General features: G+C 38.5%; 2 protein-coding genes across 6 annotated transcripts in view; both read right to left on the reverse strand.

The window, feature by feature from the left end:
• LOC127413507 (stromal membrane-associated protein 1-like) overlaps window positions 1–23456 on the reverse strand; it is a 153757-nt gene that overhangs the window by 115033 nt on the left and 15268 nt on the right. The gene's annotated exons all lie outside the window — the stretch shown is intronic.
• On the reverse strand, window positions 10599–12500 carry LOC127413511 (E3 SUMO-protein ligase ZBED1-like). 2 transcript variants are annotated; one of them, XM_051650713.1, is made up of 3 exons: window positions 11372–12500; window positions 11030–11213; window positions 10599–10922 (listed from the first exon to the last, which is right to left on the reverse strand). In XM_051650713.1, the coding sequence occupies exons 1-3, from the start codon at window positions 11849–11851 to the stop codon at window positions 10885–10887; spliced, it is 702 nt and encodes a 233-aa protein (XP_051506673.1). In that variant the 5' UTR covers window positions 11852–12500; the 3' UTR covers window positions 10599–10884. The 2 variants fall into 2 exon arrangements, with proteins under 2 accessions (XP_051506673.1, XP_051506672.1); XM_051650712.1 differs by having other exon boundaries at window positions 10599–11213.

Consider the following 23456-nt stretch of genomic DNA (forward strand, 5'->3'; position numbering starts at 1 on the left):
TCTTTTGTGTTCCAAATTGGAAAGAAAGTCACATGAGTTTTAAAGGACATGAAAGGGGGTATTTACACTTGGTCACTTCATCCGTTTTCACTGATCGGATTGCTATCCGATTAAATACGCACATTCCTTATACACTTGGCCACATCAATGTGTCTCTGCCAAAAGGATATAAATTAGATCTTGAACTCCTGCTCTATATTCAAATAAAACAGTTCACTTGCAAGATTATGCTAATGCCAGGTAGCAAATTTAAAAGGTGTGATTTATTATTTGATTCCAAGTGACTTTGCCCGCGCACGCGTTTCTATGTGCACACTAGGGACGTCAATGATCAACCGTTAATCGGTCAATTGCTGTTAAGAATTTAACCGATTAAAAATGTACTAACCGACAATGTATGTTATATGTACCATTTCTCCGGAGCACACATAGCCCATGTTAACTTTTATACCACAAGAGGGTGTACTTCACATATGCAGTTGAGAAAAACTACTGCCGCGCAATAAAGAAAACCCCACTAACTGGTGGAAAGTGAATGCAGAAGGAATCCCGAGGCTGGCCAAGTTGGCCAGGCAATATTTGTACATCCCAGGGACATCGGTGCAATCAGAGAGGGTGTTTTCTGCAGCTGGACTTACAGTGAACAGACTGCGCGCACGACTCACCCCTGAACATGCTAATTGTTCTAAATAAAATCCAGTAGGCCTTGGTCTTAAATATGTTGTGGTGAGTTTAAGAGTATTTTACCGCCCTCACAACTCACTCCTGCCCGTGTAGATATGTTCATTTTCTTAAATACAAACCAGTAGGATTTCAGTTTATTGTGGTCTTTTTTATTTTCCTTTTATGCAGCAGTATATGTTTATTTAAAAAACGGGTTTGGTTTGGTCTGCCTTTGCTAGTCTAGAAATGGCAGTATTTGTGCCTCATTTGACATAGTTTTTTTGGTGGCGCCATTTGTTGAATTAGGACAAGTGTAAATGAGCAGCCATTTCGAGCGAGAGCCTTACTGCTTTATTATTTTGTTCGTTTAAATAGTTTGTGCTCCGTATTGTTTCACATAACTAATGTGCCGCTATTATTGTTTAAATAAATAATTAGAAAAAGACGTGCATTTTGTATCTTATTAATTATTAATGATTAACCGATTATTGATTGTTAACATGTTCAACTATCGGTTAAGGAAAATGCACGAAATCTGCAACCCTAGTGCACACACTATATTTTTACCCCTCAGGTCTCGTCTTAGGTAACGTCAGCATAGATCAGTATTCAAAATGCATGTTAATATCACTATAATTATTTTTGCAGGAAATTAAATCCAAAAATGTTTTATATACTATATTACATAACCATGTGATAATGCCTATTCTTCTATAATTCAGTTAACACTTAAAAAAAGAAGTTTATTCATAACAAATGCATATTATTTCTAGCATCAATGTAAAACCAGCTGCTTTATATTATGTAACGTTTGAGTTATAAAGAAAAGACTCAAAACAGTTAGACATTATATTGTATGGATAGTTAATTTCAGTTAATCTGTGCCAACAACGGAGGCAAGCGGTGTGATATGTCACAGGTAAATTATATAAAAAATATACAATTATAAGAATTGTAAATCAACAAATCTGTCTACCCTGGAATCATCAATCTGTGACATAGAGACTGTTTGCTGTCTGTTACTGTCTGTCTTGACTTTCAACTTGGCCTGTCTCACAGCTCTTGTGTGCTTTAGTGCCAGGTCTACGTAAACAGAAAGTGCTGCAAATGGAGGGGAACTGGCAGAGGTCACACTCAAGACAGGCCATGACCTTTGACCATGCCCCAGCTCTGTCTGTCCTAAAACTGTGAAGGACAAAAGATGGCCTCCAGTGTCTTAAATGGTGACTCCAGCTAATCAGATGAGATATGCTTGCATGTTCTCTCTTCTTCTTCTTTCTCAATCCATTCATTATCCAAACAGCTGGTCGTCATAGCAGTCCAGTTCTTCAGTCACCATTCACTGGCTAATAATTCAGCATTCACTTCAGTAGAAACCTGAACCTGCCGCTGTAAACAAGTCCACACTACAGCGATGTGTGAAAGCGCCATATGAAATGGTCTTAGAATGGTTGAGGCACACTATATTTAGACTTGAAGATAAAATACAAGGCTGCATGCAACAGCTGGGTGGTAAGATAACATTATATTTTTGGGCGAGTCTGTGTGTGGTCCTCCCTTGAAAACTCAGTTATAAGGTGGCAAAATAAATGAATCAATGTCTTAACCTTCAGAGGGCCCTGGGACTCTGTGTGTCTGTAAAGCGGGAGATTTACAGTTGGCACTGTGGTACCCGGGTCTCTGCCCACATCTTTCTGGAGTCACCCCAGATTTATAACCCTGTAGCTCTTTTGTTTGTATAGAACACATTTAAACAATCGGCCATGCCCGATGTAGGATGTGCCAAACACATACACACACACTCTTCATCTCTTTGTCCCACACACGTCGTGTGCTTTTATATCACCTGTCTCACTGGAAATTGAGTGGCCACTTCGTTCAGTCAATGTCACCCCAAGGCTACAAGAAAGCATTTGTCAAATAAACAATAGTCCCCTTCTGCCTTCAATCTTTCACTTCTGGGGGCATGGGTAAATGTGGCGACAAGAGCCCCTCTCTCTTTTCACTTCCTTCCTAATCCCCTCCATCAGCTCTGCCAAAGGGGGAGGAGAAAGAACAGAGAGAGAGAAAGAAAAGGAGAAAGAAGAGAGGGGCACTGTACTTCACCTAATAACCTCAAAGAACTTTGAGGACACTCCAGCTACGGTTGGGTAACACTTCAAAAGGCTGGTGTTGATTGTATTGGTCTGGTCCAGAGACAGTGGCCAGCTGCTGTGTCTCAGGACCCCGCACAGCTGCCCCCTGCATTGCCTGATTAGGAAAAGCTGATTAGGACCCAACCCCTGCACCACATCAGAAATGGCAGTGTAATAGGAGTGTACTAGAGAGGTCTTATAATTGTCTGTGATTCAAAGGAGTCGTATTTTACACTTTTGTAGCATTTGACTTCTTCAGACAGTTATAATTTATTTTTAATGACCATTTTCCACCATTCTCTCTGGCCTTCTCTCTCAGAATAAAACAGGGTGTTTTTGCTGCCAAATTTAAGTCTTCTGCATGTAAATGAGCTCTGTTATGATTAGCTATCCTTCATGTACTGGCCTAGCTCACAGTGTAGCTCATCAGGGCATGCCAATATTAAATAGCAGTTGATATGTGAACGTCGGCAGTCATATGTTATTGAAACTTCTGAACAACAGACGATTTCTTATCACGTTTCTTTTTTGGTCTGTGTTGTCTTGGCAGGGAGCTTTGCGTTGCAAACATCAGATTGTGTCTACATACTACTTCAGATTCTTATTTCAAGAGCACGAAAAATTATTTATGCCAAATATTTTCCATTGTGTGTCTTCTCTATCAGCCCCTCCCCCTTTTCGTTATGTTAATAACTCTCCCCAGTCAAGGTACAGCAAAACCCTCTAATTTGGCTGAAAAGAGGCTCAGCTTATTAACTGTACTTAGAGGAAAAGTGTTTAAACTGATTATATGGTAAAATCACAAACAAGCTGGACCCTGACCAAGAATTATAGGAAAAAAGAGGGGGAAAATAAAATTAAAGACAGGTCCATCAATAGAGAAAATACTTTCAGCCTACATGCAATGGAGCTTACTCAGGGTCAGCTGCATGTTTAAAGGGATAGTTCACTCAAAAATTAAAATTCTGTCACGTATGACTTTCTTAAAGAAACAGTTGTTAGAGACTGACAGTCTACGTCCCCATTCACTTTCATTGTAAGTAAAAAAAGAAACCGATCAATATATAAGTCCTTTTTTTCAGTAAATTCTCCTACCTGCCCAGTAGGTGGCGATATGCAAGAAGAATGTGAATCACCAAAAACAAAAGAAGAATATGATAGTGAAAGTGGAGATTGATGGTAAAAAAGGACTTAAATATTAATCTGTTTCTTACCCACACTTATCATATTACTCCGGAAATATAGATTTAAAGACTGGAGTCGTATGGATTACTTTTATGCTGCTTTTTAGGACTGGGCGATAGGAAACATGTAATCTGATATCGACGATATCTTACAAATATCCCGATGTCGACTGAGACACTCATTAACAGACAATGATCGACAATATTGGGAAATGGCAAAACCATGGATATAAGCACCCACCACCGGGAAAATGCGACGAGGCTGAATCCAGTTCACAAGCTCCTTGTCTAAATGCAGATATTTTATGCGCATGTAATTTTGGCTCATCTACCCACAAAAGGCGGGCGACCTGCGAGACGTCTCGGAGAAACACATGACAAGAAATGCTGTTAGACGCAAAGGCAGGTGCTTGAAGAAACACACTTTATTGTATTTTTAAGAACAGACAAAAGAAAAGCCGTCAGTGCTTGTGTCTGATTCGCTGTTTATTCAGAGACCTGTCTCGTGGAACAAGCGCATGTAAAAAGTTCTCATTCTTTTTCTGTTTCATTCATCTGAAAACTGTTTGCAAGAATCATGTCATCTATGAGAATGCTGAAAATGATCTCCGATCATCTCAGGAGGTGCTGTGAGTTTAGTTTGCTTCATTTCCATGGAGCAGTTTGCGGTTAACATGCATTGTGATAGCAACTCTGCAGTTTCATTAATATACATCTTTGTATTAAAGAACCAAAGACAAAAGTGATTAAATCATAAAATAATACAAGTTCACCTTGAACCTAAAATTGAGTTCCATTTTATTTTATTTTGGCAGCATTAACTGTACAAAAATCAATACAAACACAAATTCGATAAGAACACAGATTTGGCAGCATTATTTTGGGAACACAAGGGAATTTATTAGGCTTATTTATTATGATTATTATTATTATTATTATTACTATTATCATCATCTTTAAATTTATAATTGTCTTTAGTTCTTAATTTGTAGGCTATTAGTAATTTTCACCTGTTGTCGTTGATGGATACTTGCGTGATGGCAAATGGGGCCGTTGGAGACGATAAATGTTTGGATTTGGGAAGGTGGTTGTCATGTGTGAACAGGGACCATTTGGAAATACCAGTGCTATAAACTACAGTATATCTTACTGCAATTTAACAGGTTTAATATGAAAGTGGCTAATGATTCATGATTCATTGGCCCCACAGTAAGACACATATAAGAAAATACTTCTTTCACTCATAGCCAAATTAAATATGGCATCTTCCCTAACAAAGGTACATAAATGTGAGTACATGGGCAACCCTGAATGCACTGCAGCATAGTAATAGAACACAGCACAGCAATGCTGGCCACACACACAGCACTTCTGCTAGGCAATGAGTGTCTTTAAACAGAACACTTGCTGCAATCTTTAACAGCATATGACAGTGCTAATAATGTTTATCTAATTGTGTGTGTGTGTGTGTGTGTGTGTGTGTGTGTGTGTTCACGCCTCATTGGTTCTGTCAGGGCAAGCCACACTTGTACAATGCATCTGTGTGCATCTCTAAGTGACTGTGAGTGTCGACTGCAGAGTATAGGTCACTGCACAAAGCATGCTGGGAATGCGATTGTGGAATGTAATCATAAACAGGATGTGAGGTGGTGGCATTCACCCTTATCACTAGTTCCAAAGAGTGAGTGGAATCAGCACAGAAGTCTCTCATAACACAAGCACACACCTGAGTGTGGGCATGGGTATGAGCGTGCACACTTTTTGACTGCATCAAGTCACCCACTGAGCCTTTATAAGTGCTATACGAGGACAATTTTTTAGGTTACAAACTGGTAATTACAAGTGTTTTATGCTATAAATGTGGTTTATGAGGACATTTCCAGTGTCCTCATAATTCAAATTGCTTAAACATACAATTTTTTTTTTTTATGTAAAAATGCATAAAGTTTTTTTGTGAGGGTTAGGTTTAGGGTTAGGGTTAGGGGATAGAATCTATAGTTTGTACAGTATAAAATAATTATGTCTATGAAGAGTCTTCATAAAAGTTAGCCGCACCAACATGAGTGTGTGTGTGTGTGTGTATTTGTTCATCAAGAACTGGTGCAGAAAATGTGTTTGGTTATGAACTGCAAGAACAATGTGAGGGGGAAATATGCAGTTCTGCCCCGTCCATCACAGTCGTGCCTGTTTGTGTGGGTGAGAGCTGTATGGAATAGGGATGGGTCATAATTGTCGTCTAGCTGTCCAACAATCAATTTGATGGTTACTTAATTAGCATGCTTATAGTAACATCATGCTGTTGTGCTTCAGCTCTAAGACACATTGCACAGTAAATCCCTCTTGGAAAAAGGTGCATCTTAAGGCCCTGATATACTTCATACAAAATCGAAGAAAGAATGAGTGTGATGTAATTTAGTACAAAATCTGGCCAAAAAGAAGGTGTTTTTGAATTTGTTTTGGTGGTTCGTAACAGCTTGCTGGGCCAAACTTTTAGGAACACTTCTGACTGGCTGCTAAACATCTTACTGTCATTAGTCAACGTCTTCGGTAGGTGTGATCTAGAGTAGAGCTGCAACTAACGATTATTTTGATAAATCGATAAATCTAACGTTTATTAGAACAATTATTCAACTATTTGGCGATTATTGCATCGATTAATCATTAGCTCTTCACCGATTATTCAGCTTGTGCCCGACTTAAAAGGTTGTTATTAAATGTGCTTACTAACAATAAAGAGGACAAAATCATCTTTTAAAAATACCTCAATGACATTCACTGAATTAAAGGGAAAAAATTCTTTAAGTTTAATTCAGTAAAGAAACTCACTGCAAAAACTCCTATTGTTATCAAGTGTTTTTGTCTTGTTTTCCATTTAAAATAGTCTAAAAAACCTTAAAAGAAGATACATTTACTTGAGAAGCAACATATAAGATATTTAGACTTGCTTTAAGAGAATATATCTTAAATATAAGTGTATTTTGTATATAAGTGTATTTTTTCACTTATATTCACTTTTCTCTAAAAGCAAGTCTAAACATCTTATTTGCTGCTTCTCAGGTGAATGCATCTTTTTTTAAAGGATTTTTAGATATTTTAAAATATTTGTATTTTTAATATTATATTCAACATTGTCAGTTAATAATTTTTTCTTCTGCAGTATAGCTGCTAAAGAAAATGTACGTTGTTTTAAAAGGAGTTCTGGATATTTATATTGGAAAACAAGCCAAAACAAAAACAAATAAAAAATGTATTTTGTTGCAGTGTATAATGGGGCAAAGACTACCCTCTCTCACCTTTCTGTTCACTTCAATCCATCTTTAACTCACAAAAAAAAAAAAAAAAACTCTCTCTTATTAATAAAGCTACGTATTGCCAATTTCCTTCACGATAAGAAATGCACAACGACACATATATTATGATTCAATAAGTCGTGAGCCATCAAGTTATAATCTAGCTACATTAAACGTGCGCAGTCGAGGAACGAGCGTCCCCGCGACAGAGTGTGCATCAGCCGGGTGCATTTTCAATCTCTCCTCCTTAGATCGGGACATTCGCGCAACTAATAGAAGAGGCGCTGACCACACAGATAAATGCCAGTTTTGGAGTTTGTAATTATTAACATGATCTGCTTCCATATTATTTGAACTTTAATAAAGCTATAATGCATTAAATATAACTGCATTTAAGATGTAATGCTGGAGTGTTACCTTTAAAGAGCTCTGGCTCCACTTATTCCACAAGGAGTGTACTTCTGTATTTACTTATTTTGTATTTTTGCATTATAATTCCCTCATACTTTGCAATCTACATCACCTGAAGCTGTTTGGAATGTTTAGAGTGCTATTAATGTTAAATGAGATCAAATGACTATTCGACAATGTTAATTTTTGTCAACAATTTTTTTATTGTTGACATTGCCAATAACATTGACTAATCATTTCAGCCCTAATCTAGAGCTCCACCTACCTTGAGGCCGATAGCTAATTCTGTTTACATTCTGTCAGTCAGTCAAAATCAGTCAACATGAACACACCGGCGTGTAGAGTTATTAGCGAGCTGGTGCAAATTTACCTACATACTGTATGTACGATCGTCACGTAGAGACATTTTACAAGAACATGTCATGCGATTTGTTTTTTGTTTATTTAGTCTATAAAAGGAATCAAATCTACACAAATACTCTCAAGTACCCATTCAATCATGTGCCATCTGCAGCGAAAGCCATTCACACGTCTAAAGATATGCCTCTCATCATCATTCTTTTGTCTGTTTTTCCCCCCAATAACACTCTTTTATACACCCACAACAATAGCATAACCGGTGTATATTATGGCCGCATAGCGTGTTGTTAGCTCAATAGCACCATGAATTCAGAATGTAAACATGACAAATAAAACATTTCTACTGCATATATTACATTAAATCATCAGAGTGGTTAAAATTTTTCTTTACTGACCTCATATGAATTCTACTCATAAAATGAGGCATCAAGTCATTGATAACACATTATACATGTTGTCTTGAGCATCCTCATATTTAAATGTTCCTCTAAATGCCGTCCCACAGTGGTGTGGCGGGTGTCTGAATGCTCGCAAACAGTATATCATTGTTCGGCTGTTTCAAAATTCTTTTTACCCATGAACGAAGAACGAAGAACAGCAACTACGGAAGTATATCGGGGCCTTTAAAATTCATCCTGTTTAAAGCACCGCCACTATAGGCACACACATTCATAGCCCTTTTCTCCGACAGGGTTCAGCGGCGGGTCCCTGGGCCGGTGTGAATTCTGGAACTGTTCAGTGTGTTTAAACCGCAGTAAAGGCAGTTTTCCTCCCCGGACCCAAAAACTTGCTGGTCTCTACGCAGGGGTGCTTTAAAGTACCACTGGGCCCATGGGCTCACTGTTTCGCGAAGGCCAACTTCTAGTTGTTGCGTAACAAAGTGAACTCCTGAACTCAAACCACTCATCTTCCATCTCGACACTAAGGTGATTTTCACACTGGGCATGTCTGCTGCGGTCCGAATCAGAATGCGATTGTTCTCGGCGTGCCTAAAGCATTGGTCTGGTTTCAAACTCACATACGATCCTGGCGAACCCCGGTGCTTTTCCGCCATCAACTTGAATCTTCAAAAATGTGCACATGATGGAAAACACAATGCGCGTTGCTATACTTGTGTTTTTTTTATTAATTTGGTGTCATTATATACACCAGAGTGAACGAAAGCCATAATTCAGCTGTTGTACATGTCCAAGAGAAGACGACTATATCGGATGCTCACAAACTATCTTTTTGATGACACAGCTGGTTGCATGCTCACTCATGCACCTATACAAAAGGCATCTCACATTCTGTGTCCCACAATTTTCCTCTATCATTTATGTAATTAATGATATCATCATGCAAATACGCATGCTCAAGTCATTTTACTTCCTGAACAAGTGCGGACCCAAGTACAGGTTGCTTTCTCACCAATGCGAACCAGGACACTGTTCCATTGCAACCGAGCACAGATCACCTCCTACAGGTCGTCTCAGGGTCGGTACCACAGTCCGCAAAACAGCTTTCACACTGCCTACTTTTCATGTGAAAACCGCTCTGTTTTGGACTAAACAGCCAGTGTGAAAGGAACCTAAGATTACCCTGTGCTGCATCTGTGATTGTTTTCAGATACTTTCTATGCAATGATCAACCCCAGAAACACAGACACACTAGGAAATATAACCCAAAACCAAGTGTGAAACACAGGCGCACAGCAAGTGGATCTCAATACAAACCATAACAAAGAGGCAGCGACCCGCAGAGCCGAGAGAATTTATCCAGAAAACTAACCGTGAGATGAAACACTGACACTGAATACATATTGACTAGTTCCTCTCTGAACTACATGAGAGGGAGAGAGAGAGAGAGAGAGAGAGAGAGAGAGAGAGAGAGAGTGTGTTCCAGAGTTCCAGGAAAATCAAGGCAAAACACATCCAAACAACAGCTAAGATGAAGTTTTTGCTGATTTTACACAGAAAACAGTTTTTGTTTTCACTGATACCCTCTCAGACTGGAGTCTGGATGCAAGTCACTGGGTGAACACCTCTGAAGAGCAGAGCACAGAAGAAAAAGGAGTTTCAAAAGAGGAAAAGACAACCAACACCTTAACAACACTCATCCAGACAGACAACAATAACAAATTAAGAAAAACTGAGAAGAAAAGAGAGGTTAAGAAACAGTCAAAATCTTCATTTCAAAAGGAGCAGACAGTGTTAAATCAGATTTCTCCAAAATGAAGAACAGAAAGAAAACATTTTGGACACAATACAGTGCCAGTGGAAGTGGACAATTGCTTGTTTTGGGGTTTATCGAATCATTTTATTTATTTATTAGTAGGGGTGTAACGATACACTCAGCTCACGATTCGATATGTATCACGATACTGGGTTCACGATACGATACGTATCACGATATTTTGAACAAAATTAAAAAATGAAACTGAAATTCAAATAACTGATTTATTTCCAAAACATTAACACTTTTCAATAACTTTCTTTGATGTACATACAACTTAAAGAATTTACAATATTTCAAGATTTAATTTAACCTTCTGTATGTAAATTAACAATTGACTAGGTGTGTTAATCAACAATAAAACTGAATTTTAACATGAAATTAGAATTAAGATAACTGAAACCTAAGAGAGAACTTCTTAAAGCAGTAAAAGTGCAAAAATAAAAAACAAAACATTAAAATAAATAGTGTTCTGTTCAAGTAAGTTCAACTCAACACAAACAGCTTTTGGGTTTGTTAAGGTTACTTACAGGTATTTTTTGCAAATAAAACAGCATATGTACATTTTCAGGCAGAAGCTGGGATCTTTGTGCATTTACAATATCCCCTGCTGTAGAATAAACACGTTCACTGGGAACAGAAGTTGCTGGAACTGTGAGGTAAGCCTTGGCAAGAGGGGAAAGAAGTGGGTACATTTGAGCATTTTCTTTCCACCATTTCAGTGGACAGCTAGTGAGGGGAATAGAAGTGTCAATCTCTACTTCTAACCTACTTTTGGACTGGGTGGCTGCTGGTTCAGCAAAAGTTGCACCAAGGAGATCTTCCAATGCTGTCTTTTTGCTAGGTGGCTGTTCTTGCTCAACTCTGTGTGCTGTATCTCTCTGATCTGCTGCATCAGTGGGATCTCCATCACTGACACCTCCCTCCCTCTTTTCTGTTTGCTCCACAGTGCCAGCCTTAAAAAAATAATAAAATAAACAATTAAGGTATAGTATAGTTTCAGTTACACACACATAAAAGTCTGCAAAAAGTACACAAACATGCAAATGGAGTAACAAACACACACACAAATGCAAACACACAGATTCTCACACAATTAGTAATGCAGACATACCTGCTGTAACTGGTTTGATTTGTTCTTCAACCAGTGGAGAACCTCTTCACGTTGTTTAGGGAGTAAGTGGGGCAACGGTCGAAATCTGGGGTCCAAGGCAGTACTCTCTAGCAGATAATCCTGTTCCTCTGTGTATCTGCTTGAGAGGTTTTGCAGGATGGCTGTCTTCATGTTAGCTATAGTTGTAGAGTATTTCTCGTCCAGTGTCATGCTCTGTTCGATCATGGATTTCAAGGGCACATCGAGTGACAGGGTGGTGCTCTTTTCATCAGACAGGACAGTGGTGGCTTTTTTTTTTAGTGGTTTAAGAAGGTTTACTATTTCTTTGGCATCACTGATGTCAGCGCTATCCAGAGTATCAAGTTGATGGGCATTTTTGCGCACCTCTGTGCTCAAGAGGGCTGCCATTATAGCCGTTTGTTGCTCGAGATAGCGTTCCAGTATTTCCATTGAACTGTTCCATCGTGTAACAACATCCATGATAAGCTTATGTGATCTCAAGCATCTTTTGCTTTGCCGCGAGCACAGCTACTGCTGTGGCACTGCGGTGAAAGAAAGCCACGACTTTTCTCACGCGACCAAGCAAGCGACTGACGCGGGGAACATGCAATACTGCTTGCAAAGCAAGATTCATTGTGTGCGCAAAACACTTGACATGAGGTGACATCCCGGCTTCTCTCACTGCCACCTCCATGTTGCGTGTTTTGTCTGTAACGACAGCAATGCTATGAGCAGCACTTTCAAGCTCCCACTCTTGTATAGCCACTTTTAAAACTTCGGCTATGTTTGTACCAGTGTGTGACTCAAAAAGCGGGCAAGTATGAAGCACAAAACTTTTCATTTCCCACTCTGTGGTGATAACACGTGCCATGACTGTAATGTAGCTCTGAACAGCCCTCGAAGTCCACCTGTCAGTTGTTATCGCCACACTCTCTGCCTTTCTGACCATCTGTCACATTTGCTTTAGCTTCGTTGTACAGGTCTGGAATTACCTCCTGACTGAAGTGCGGGCGTGATGGAATATGGTACCTGGGCTCCAGTACCTTAACCAATTCGCAAAATCCAACATTGTCGACAACAGAGAATGGTCTCATGTCTTTTGCGATAAAAACTCTGATGCACCTGGTTATTTCTTGAGCTTTTGCACTTGACTGAGACCACGTTGAAGCAAAACGACGTTGTGTAGATGTTTGGCCTTCTTTCACTCTCATTAGGAGTTTGTCGTTGTGGTGCTGTTTTAAATGACACATCATATTTGTAGTGTTCGACGCTGTGTATAACAGTGTTTTTTTTTTTTTTTTTTTTTTTTTACTGTATTTACACACAGTTCGTGTTTTGTCTGTTTGTTTTTTACCGTCCTCCTGTCGAGTGACTGGAAAAAAAAAATGCTGCCAGACGTCGGACTTAAGTGGACGGGGCATCCTCTATTTCAATTTCAGTTTCAGCTGAACTTATTTTGCCCTGCTACTGCTCAGTTCAAGCAATTTCTGTGAATGCAGTGAATGCACGCGTGATGCAGGTGCAGAGTAGGTCGCATGTTGGTAGCTCAACCAATAGGATAAAACGGATGTCATATCATAAAAAAAATAAATAAAAAAAAAACGTAACTCTACGATACATATAACATTTTTGCATCATGATAATCGTTACACCCCTATTTATTTGTAATATATTTCCTAGAGGAAATATCAAAAACAAACAAAAAGGCATTTTGTTTTTCAGTTGATTGTTTACATTCTAAAATCAGATATGGCCACTGCAGCATGTTTGCCCCACCCCTTTGCTTACCCTCAGAAGTGCTTGGAATGTTCCAAACAGCATCACAAGCAGAAGCAGATGAATGAAAACCCTAACACACTGGGCGAATTCCAAACGGCGTTTCTGAGACCTTTAGAGCCCTTTGAGTTTCAGGCGAAGTTTCATTAGTCCCCTCATCAAGGGTGTTCCAAACGGCCATACATGAGACGTGAGTGCCCTGCTCCCTTCAGAGTTCCCACTACAAGGGCTCAGTCCTTCAGAGGGAATAGGGCATATGGATGCTCACTTCCATTTGGAATTCGGCAACTCTTTGCTGACTATAATAAAAGTGTCATGACCAACCTGTTATTTTACACTGAAAACAACCCTTTATTGCACTCAGCTTTCTGCCAACACTTCATCACCAAGAGAGGCATCTGCAAAGGCAGACAGATCCTGGTATTTGAAGACACTGAAAGGAATAATGAAACAAGATTTTTAAATTTGAACTTATATCAGAATGGCACTGTCATGGTCCAGGGATCAGAGGCTGCTCTCAAAGCATTTATGGGAGATTTTGTAACAAAGAAAAAGGCACTGTCTAATGCAACTCCCATACAAGATGACCACAAAGATCTAAAAACCAGCTCTTCTCATGTAAAAGACATCCAAAACACGAAGACAACAGCAACATCTTTGACTCAATCTCCAATGTCAAAAATGAAAGAAAATTTCTCACTCCTGGAGATAGAAGTTGTGGAACTGAAAGAATTAATGTCCCACCTGAAAGAAAGCAACATGCAGAAGCTTATAAATGACTTGATGAATTTAAGTCAAGAGATTGAAGACTTACAGAGAAACAAAGAACAGATGACACAAGAACTTCAGCAAACTAAAGAAGATTTGAGGACAGTAAGATCAACAGTAGGAAGACAACTAACAGAGATTAAGAAAGAAATGCAGGAGGAACTGTCTGTCTTGAAGTCAGAACTTCAGGCCAAAGATGAACTTACCTATGACCTGAAAGTACAGCTCAATTCTATTTCAACATTCAAAAAAAATCTCCTGCTAGACCGTCAATATCTCCAGAGACACTCATTGTAAATCTTTAGCTAGAACAATCACCAGCGATGGAAGAGCTTCACTCCTCAACAGATCCACAAGACCAAACCCACAGTATGGCTCCAGACAACCACAGAGAAGCACAGGTTCTTATTCTAATGGACTCAAATGGCAAATATATAAATAAGAAACTGTTTCTTCCAAAAACGAAGGACCAGAAAATCTGTGCCTTTAAAATCCTTTCTGATAAAAATCTGAATGAAACATTCTTATTCACATTAGAGCCGAACAATATGGGATTTTTGAGACTGATACCGATTTTATAGGGGGAAAATTCACTGATTACCAGTATGGTGGCAGATATAGTTAGACAGATAAACAGACCTTTTCTATGTGGATTGTGCACAGATTTTGCACCAATATGACTATAAAAAGGTACTCAGAAGGCTGCTTTCTTAAACAATTTTTTTTTTTTTTTTTTTTTTTTTTAATCAAAGAATATTTGACATTATTATACATTGTCAACATTGGAAAAAGTATAATATTTCCCTCTGAAATATAGTGGAGTAGAAATATAAAGTAATAGAAAATGCCATGGTAATACTCAAGTACAAGTACCTCTAAATTGTACTAAAGTACAGTTTTCTTGCTTATCTAAACATCATCAGCACTATTTAGCTGTTAATGTATAACAAAAGTCACAAACAATAACTCATGGTTCGCTGCTGCCGAGTCAAGCAATAAACAGCGGCAGTGGTGTTACACCGTATTCTGCTATACAAGTTCTGGGGAAACTTTCAACGGTGGAAAACCAGACTTTTAAATATTACATTTTGTAAATGCAACGACTGAAATTGTTCAGTTAAAGGGGGTACCAAACTGCGAATCCTGAATAAAACAGTTTGGTGAATGTTTACACGTTTACACATTAGCCTTCACTCAGCTGACAAGGTATGAAAGTAGCTACATGGTTAGCTAGTTAGCTATAGGCTTGTTGTCATGGAGAGTAAAAGATGGACATTGTTTATTTACTTTCCAGCATTGCGTCTCACCAACTAGGTAACATGTTGCGTGAAATCAACACTCAACAGACACCATCCACCACTGCACCGTTGTCTGCTGAGCTGCAAAAATTTGATCTGCTTACCTTTCTATCTGCTATGTTACTGACTGCACTGACAAACTATAGCTGGCTAACACAGCAAACAGATGTGATAAACATGAGCAACATGGTTGTCAGGGACAGGGTTAACATTATATTATTTATATTGAAACGGGAAATGGAGTCATTGTTTATTAACTTTCCAGTAGGTATTTCACAAAGTACTAAGCAACTTACCGAGAAAACACCACTTACCTCCGCACCGCTTAACTCCACCCTGTCTGCAGAACCACCGTCAGCTCAGCTCTGTAAACAATGGAGTTGGAGCGTGCTCTGCTGGACAAACTACGTTATGACACCAATTCTAAATCACCCAAGCATTGTTTTCTGCATTATATGTTCTGAAAAGAAAGTTTTAATATCTGCACATATCGGAAAACACATATGCCGATACCGATATATCTGTGAAAGGCTAATATCGGCCGACCGATAAATCGGTCGGGCACTAATTCACACAGGGATGAATGACTTGAGGCCATGAAAGGTCATGTGGATCCAGTGCTCAGAGAGATGACGATCAGAGCCATGCAACGATTCCCAGAGACAAAAATTACTCTATCCACACTACTACCACGCAGTAATGTGCCAATCCATGTCATTCATGGAAACAATGCAGAACACTCCAGAGGATGTGCACTGCTTCCAAATGTCCATCTGGCCCACCAAAAGGACATACGACCTCATTATATGCATGATCATGTACACCTTAACAAACAAGGAGTGAAACTCTTTGCAAGTGTACTGAAAAGCACAGCCCTAAATACAAGAAACACCAGCAACCCAACTGTCAAGAGAAGCTCCCGGCCACCAGGAAGTCTTGCTCCTCCAGTCCAGACCAGACAAAACACAACCATAAGAGCTCCAGGACAAAACCAGTGTTACTCTTCAGGAAATCCTGCTCCTGCAGACCAGATCAGATGAGACTCAGTCATGAGAGAACCAGGACAACACCAGAGTTACACAGCAGCGGTTCAACAGCCACAAAACCCTGCAGCGGCAGAACTCAACCAGATAAGACATCTACTCAACATCATCTGTTCTAAACTGATGACTTATTCTACAAGAGTCATACTGTATATATGTATATACATACATTATAAAATATTAATTTTATCCATGAAATCATTTAAAATCAGTTGTTGGAATATACAAGGTCTGCAGTCTTCTACATTTGATAACAAGTCTGTAGACTAAGACTTAAGTAGTGTTAAAGACATAGATATCTTCATATTTCTTGAGACGTGTCGCAGTAATGAACCTTTACATTGCCCGAAAGGAAACTACTATATATGAATACATGAAATTACTATACATTCATTAAAAAAAACAAAAAAAAAAAACAATCTCAAATCAAATGTGGCCATGATTCAGGTGGAATATTAATATGGCACAAAGGCAATATAAAACACTTGATTAAAATAGTCAAAACTGAAAAATCATCTGTTTGGCCTGAAATAAAATCAATATATTCCACCACATGACTCTCCATAATACCAAGAAGAACACTTTCTACAGCTGCAGCCTGATATCTTACACTTTCAGTCCAGAGGAAATGTCCTGATATGTGGTGACCTTAACCAGAAATTGATTATATAAATATAGTAGATGATATTCACATAAATGATGACACCATGTCTCAATCAACATTAATTATCACTTAAAGAAACAGCTATGACACTTTAGTCAGCACGAATAGAAAGCAGATGTTAAAGCTGTGTAAAGGTTTGGGGGTTTACATCATAAATGGTAGAATTAGAGGAGATTAACTTGTTAGATTTACATACTGCTCCACATTGGGGGCTAGTGTGGTTGATTACTCAATTACAGACATTAATCCAAACTTCATTAATGCGTTTCCAGTTAGACCTCAACTCCCAATTTCTGATCACCGTCAAACAGTGCTCTTATTAAAACAATCAAACGAATGGACCAAGACTCCTCCACAAGAATCTGAACAATTATTTCCTTTGAAAATCAAACTCAAATGAAATCAAACAAACATTTAAAAACTCAAAGATAACATGAACAACTCTATAATATTACATATGTTAGATGAATTCAAGTCTACTAATTTCCCCCCAGAGGTAAATGGAATATATACAGCAGCAGACAAAATTAATTACATATTTGAAACATTGGCCATTTTATCTAACACAAGACATCCAAACAAACTTAAAACAAATCAACGAAAACTAAAAAATGCTGTCTGGTTCGATAATGAATGTAAATGTCTTAGAAAAGAACTAAGACAATTTGCCAACAAAAAACAAAGAACCCGCCAATCAGATGACAAGGCTCACTTACTCAAACTGCCTGAAAAAGTACAAAAGACTCATATGCAAAAAAATAGAGAGAACTATTTTAAAGTTTTATTTTAAACTAGTTATTTTAAATGAAATTGATCAATCAATAGACCAAAATACATTTTGGAGTCTGTATAAACCCTTTGGATACATATAAAACTGTCAGAAATAAAAGAACATATTAAAGATGTTAAATTAAAGAAAGCATTTGGACAAGATAGCATTAGTAATGAAATACTTAAATACAGTACCCACAACATCATTCAAGCTCTAGTCAAGTTATTTAATTTGGTTTTATGGTCTGGCATCTTCCCTGCGATTTAGTCTGAAGGACTAATATACAAAAAAAAGAGATACATTTGACCCCAATAATTACCACGGTATTTATGTGGGCAGTGCCCTAGGGAAGTTATTCTGCAGTATAACAAATACTCGTATAGTCACATTCCTTACAAAACACATAATCCCAAATAAATCACAAATTGGCTTTTTAACAAAACAATGCACATCAGATCACATCTACTCTCTACATACCCTAATACACAAAAACATCAAGGGCAAACAAAGGAAAATATTTGCATGCTTTGTAGATTTAAAAAAAAAAAAAAAGCATTCAACTCAATTTGGCATGATGGTTTACCGAAACGCCTACAAATCGGCATTGGTGGGAAAACATTTGATATTATACAATCCATGTACGCAAAGAGTAAATGTGCAGTAAAAATGGGAAATCAGAAGTGCATTCTTCCAGCAGGGTCGTGGAGTGAGACAGGGATGCAGTCTGAGTCCAACTCTATTCAACATAGGGCTGGGCGATTAATCTAATTTTATTTTCAATTATGATTTTGGCTTCCAATGATTATGAAAACAAGATAACCTAGATTAAACGATTATTGTGCCACATTCCGTTTCGCAATGAAACACCCCGGCTTTATATCTTTAAAGCATCCTTTATTAAAGTTCAAATAAAAAGGAAGCAGGTTATGAAAATAAACTCTGAAACTGGCATTTCTCTGTGCGGTCAACTCCACATCTATGAGTTGCGTGAAGTGACCGGGGAAGAGATTGAATCTTCTCCCGGCTGATGCACACTCTGGCACGGGGACACTTGTCACTCGCACGCGTTTGTTGAAGCTAGATTATAACGTGATGCTCGCGATGTAGTGAATCATAATATATGTATTACGTTCACTGTGTGTATCTTATAATGAAGAAAATCACTGATACGCAGCTCTATTAAGAAGAGAAAGTTTGTTTTTTTCTGGGTTAAAGATGGATCGAAGTGAACATAAAAGGTGAGAGAGTGTAGTCTTAGCCCATTATACACTGGAACAAAACACGTTTTTGATTAGACATTTTTGGCTTGTTTTCCAAAATAATATCTAAAACTCCTTTAAAACAACGGACATTTACTTTAGGAGCTATATACTGCAGAAGAAAAAATTGTTATCGGAGAATGCTGAATACAATATTTAATCAGGGCTCGACATTAATACTTGTCTGGGACAAGTGGATTTTTGAAGGGGCAAGTGAAAGATAATTTTACTTGCCCGACCGGACAAGCAGACTGATTAAAACGTAAATAATAAAAAAAATAATAATCAGCTATATTTGTGATAGCCTAGGCCTGTGTCACTTATTAGAAAGTTCATATTCTTAGTCTGCTGTTGAAAGTAATCCAGAGCGTGTCATTTTATAATATAGTGATCTAGTAACAGCTGCTCCCTGTTTGATTGACAGGTGGCGCATGTGTGTGTTCCGAAAATGCTCGCGCTAATGCAAGCCTGAATAGTCAAATACATTTCAAAATTCTGCCAAAATGCCCGTCTTGGTAAGGTATTCATGTAAATACAGAGAATGATGTCTAAAGTGAACATAAACAGCGGAGAAAAAAAGCACATTTGTATTTAAATGTTGGACTACTAAGTATAAATGTAAGCTAATAGACCTGCTGCCGTCTAGTGTGTCATTATAATAATCAAACAACCATAAGAAAACGGGAAAACATTCACACCTCTTGACTGGGTAACTTTAGTAGCTTTAAAAAGTATTAATGTATTATAATTACACAGTGAAGACCAGTAGTAGTTTTATGTTGCATTTCATTCTGAATGTTTACTTGAATACTTGAAACTGCTGTTAAAAAAAGCACAGAATTTTCTTAATTTGTATTTATGTTCTATTATTTTTAATCTATTTCTATTCATTACTGTTTTTTATTGTTATTTTATTACTGACTGTTTACTAGTCTTGAATAATTACTTAAGAACTTGAAACCATTCTTCCATAATTAACAAATGAGTCAGTGTTATTATTTGTTGTGTTTCTGAAGCTGGTATTGAGAATCGTCAAATTTCACTACCGACTACTAAAATTTTGGTATTGTGATAATGTATAGCCTTTATTGTACATGGTAGATGTTGCTGCAATAACATGATGAAAAAAGTAGATCTCATTCCATAGAAGTGTGAGCACCCCTGCTGTAAATCCAGCGGGAGGCGGAGGAGCCTCTCACGTCTGCCGGGAGGCAGAGGAGCTCACTACCATCCGCCAGGAGGCGAGGTCCAAAGCCATCGCCCGGCATCACGGAGGACCACTGTCCAGTTGGCCGAGGACCGAAAGGCAGCGTGGTTGGGGACTGGAGTGTTTCTTCTCTCTCTCTCTCTCTCTCTCTCTCTGTCTGTCTGTCTCTGTCTGTCTGTCTCTGTCTCTCCCCCTTGCTCTTTCCCTCTCCCTTCCCTCATCTCTTCCAGAGTCCAAAGAGGCAGGGAAGACCTGCTGGCAGAAGGACAGCCGGAAGGGCAACACCTCCCCTCCAGGAAGGGAGGGGAGTATGTCAAGCCAGAGGTTTCCCCGTGAGGACGCACTGCGGACGCTGAATCGTCCTAAGGACGAGCTGGAGATGCCAGTTGGAGAGAGAGAGAGAGATAGACACCAGAGTCATGTTGTTCCAGAAGAAGGCCAGATCTCAGGGAAACCGATCCCAGTTCACTTAAAGAGGAGGTCCTATAACACAGCGCCACCTACAGTTATCTGGTTGTTCAAGTAAGTGCATCTGGAGGATTTAATCTGGCTGTAAAAACATTGGGTGAAAAGGCACAGAAGGCATTTTATGCCATCAAATCATGATTTGACCAAATAAATTTACCAATTACAATTAGGACAAAATTCTATAATTCTATAATAAAACCAATACTACTATATGGATGTGAAATATGGGGACCCATGACAAATTTTCACCATTGGGATAAAACTTAAATAGAAAAGATGCAACTGGAATTTGCAAAAAACATTTAAGGTGTACATAAAATCACCTCAAACAGTGCCTGTAGGGCTGAATTAGGTCTATACCCATTAAGCATTGAAATTCAGAAAAGAGTCATACAATTCAGGCATCACCCCAAACCGTCTGATCCAGAACCTATCAAATATAAAGCCCTCCTCGCAAATGATACCCCTGATGTATCACACCCTCTGAATATTCTCGCTCTGAAACAGAAATGAAAGCAAATTTGATATTCATTCCAATTACAAATCTAAAGTTATTGTTAAAGAAATTTACAAAAATCTAAAACATGATCACGATTAAACTTTAAAAATTGAATTTGAACTCCACAACAAACTTCAATGCTATTCAGCCCTAAACAGAAATACCAAATTTGCAAATTATTTACCAATTAAACAATTTAAAGAAAGAAAGATTCTGTCTAAATATAGACTAAGTGACCATGATCTAGAGATAGAGTGAGGAAGACATCACAGGTCCTGGTTACCAAGAGAGCAGAGGATATGTAGACAGTGTGATACAAACCAAATGGTAGATGAGAAACACTTCCTTTTTATTTGCCCAAAGTACCACACTGTAAGAGAAACATTCTTTAAATTTGAAACATTTCATCATTCATTCCATAAACTGTCTGATACAGAGAAACTCCACATGGGTGCCACATGAGGGAGGAGGATGTCTTCCCCCGAGACTGCCTGCAATGACAACAAGCTCAGTCTGATGATGCTGTGACACACCGCCCCAGACCATGACGGACCCTCCACCTCCAAATCGATCCCGCTCCAGAGTACAGGCCTCGGTGTAACGCTCATTCCTTCTATGGTAAACGTGAGTCCGACCATCACCCCTGGTGAGACAAAACCGCGACTTGTCAGTGAAGAGCACTTTTTGCCAGTCCTGTCTGGTCCAGCGAAGGTGGGTTTGTGCGATATAGGCGACATTGTTGCCGGTGATGTCTGGTAAGGACCTGCCTTACAACAGGCCTACAAGCCCTCAGTCCAGCCTCTTTCAGCCTATTGCGGACAGTCTGAGCACTGATGGAGGGATTGTGCATTCCTGGTGCAACTCAGGCATTTTTTGTTGCCATCCTGTACCTGTGCCACAGGTTTGATATTCGGATGTACCAATCATGTGCAGGTGTTGTTACACGTGGTCTGCCACTGCGAGGACAATCAGCTGTCCTTCCTGTCTCCCTGTAGCGCTGTCTTAGGCGTCTCACAGTACAGACATTGCAATTTATTGCCCTGGCCACATCTGCAGTCCTCATGCCTCCATGCAGCATATCTAAGGCACGTTCACGCAGATGCGCAGGGCCCCTGGGCATCTTTCTTGTGGGGTTTTTCCACAGTCAGTAGAAAGGGCTCTTTAATGTCCTAAGTTTTTATAACTGTGACCTTAATTGTGTACCGTCTGTAAGCTGTTAGTGTCTTAACGACCGTTCCACAGGTGCGTGTTCATTAATTGTTTATGGTTCATTGAACAAGCATGGGAAACATTGTTTAAACCCTTTACAATAAAGATCTGTAAAGTTATTTGGATTTTTACAAAATGATATTTAAAATAGTGTCCTGAAAAAGGGAGTTTATGTACTTGGAGAAAATGACAAGACAACCACACTAGCAGCTAAACATGTCTCTGCCATTCACAATATAAGAAACAGTTAAGCAATTTTGTGTCCAGGAATCAAGAAAAATTAAGAGTTTAATTTTTTAAATAATATTTGGGTGAAGGAAAAAAAAAAAAAAAAACATTCTGCGATACACTCAAAAAAAAAATTTATTTCAAGATTTGCACATTTTAATTTCATTACAAAATCTAAATATTTCCAATTTTATTAATTTCATTGTAATAATTTAAATTATAATTTAATTAGTGTGACATTTAAAAACTACAGAACTCAATTTAATGTAATTTTATATTAAATTAAAATGGGTGAACCTAAAAAATAGGCTAAAATATATATTTTAGTGTATTAAGTCAATGAATCTCTATTTCTATTCAAGTCAGTAACTTGTTTTTATATGTGACGATGTCCATACTGATCATCCATACAGCTAGACTGCAAGGGTTTTTGTATAATGCTAAACGTGCTGGAACACTATTCCCTCACGCAAGTTTTTTTTCACACTGACGGACTCTGATGTGCCTATGATCTACGCCATTTCTGCAGCTCTACGCTGAAGAAAATGAGCAGGATCAGTACTCAGTAAACGAGTGAGTAAAAGACTGCACAGTTTTATATCCACAAGCTTTAAATACACTAAACATAAAGAATCACAATGTTATCACATCAACAGGATATCGTATCGCCTGGTCCCTGCTGGCTCCTAGTAGTTTCTCTAAATTCTTAGCTTTTATTCAGATGGATCTGAAATGAAGGGACTGAAGAGATAAACAGATGGAAAGAGCACATGGCCAGACAGAAAGAGAAGGCAAGAATTACCACTGTACAACTTCAGCTATACTGTATTCTCATAGCGCCGCCTGGAGGCAAAGAATATCAGAGCAAATACTTCTTCAGTGACATTTCTGAAA

Source organism: Myxocyprinus asiaticus, chromosome 23, assembly GCF_019703515.2.
Source record: "Myxocyprinus asiaticus isolate MX2 ecotype Aquarium Trade chromosome 23, UBuf_Myxa_2, whole genome shotgun sequence".
NCBI classification, from domain to species: Eukaryota; Metazoa; Chordata; class Actinopteri; order Cypriniformes; family Catostomidae; genus Myxocyprinus; species Myxocyprinus asiaticus.

Coding starts and splice junctions, on each gene's coding strand:
- LOC127413511 (XM_051650712.1), bottom strand. CDS start 11,851: ATGGATGTTGTTACACGATGGAACAGTTCAATGGAAATACTGGAACGC. Junction 11,214..11,371: donor AATCAAACCAGTTACAGCAG/GTATGTCTGCAT, acceptor TATTTTTTTAAG/GCTGGCACTGTGGAGCAAAC.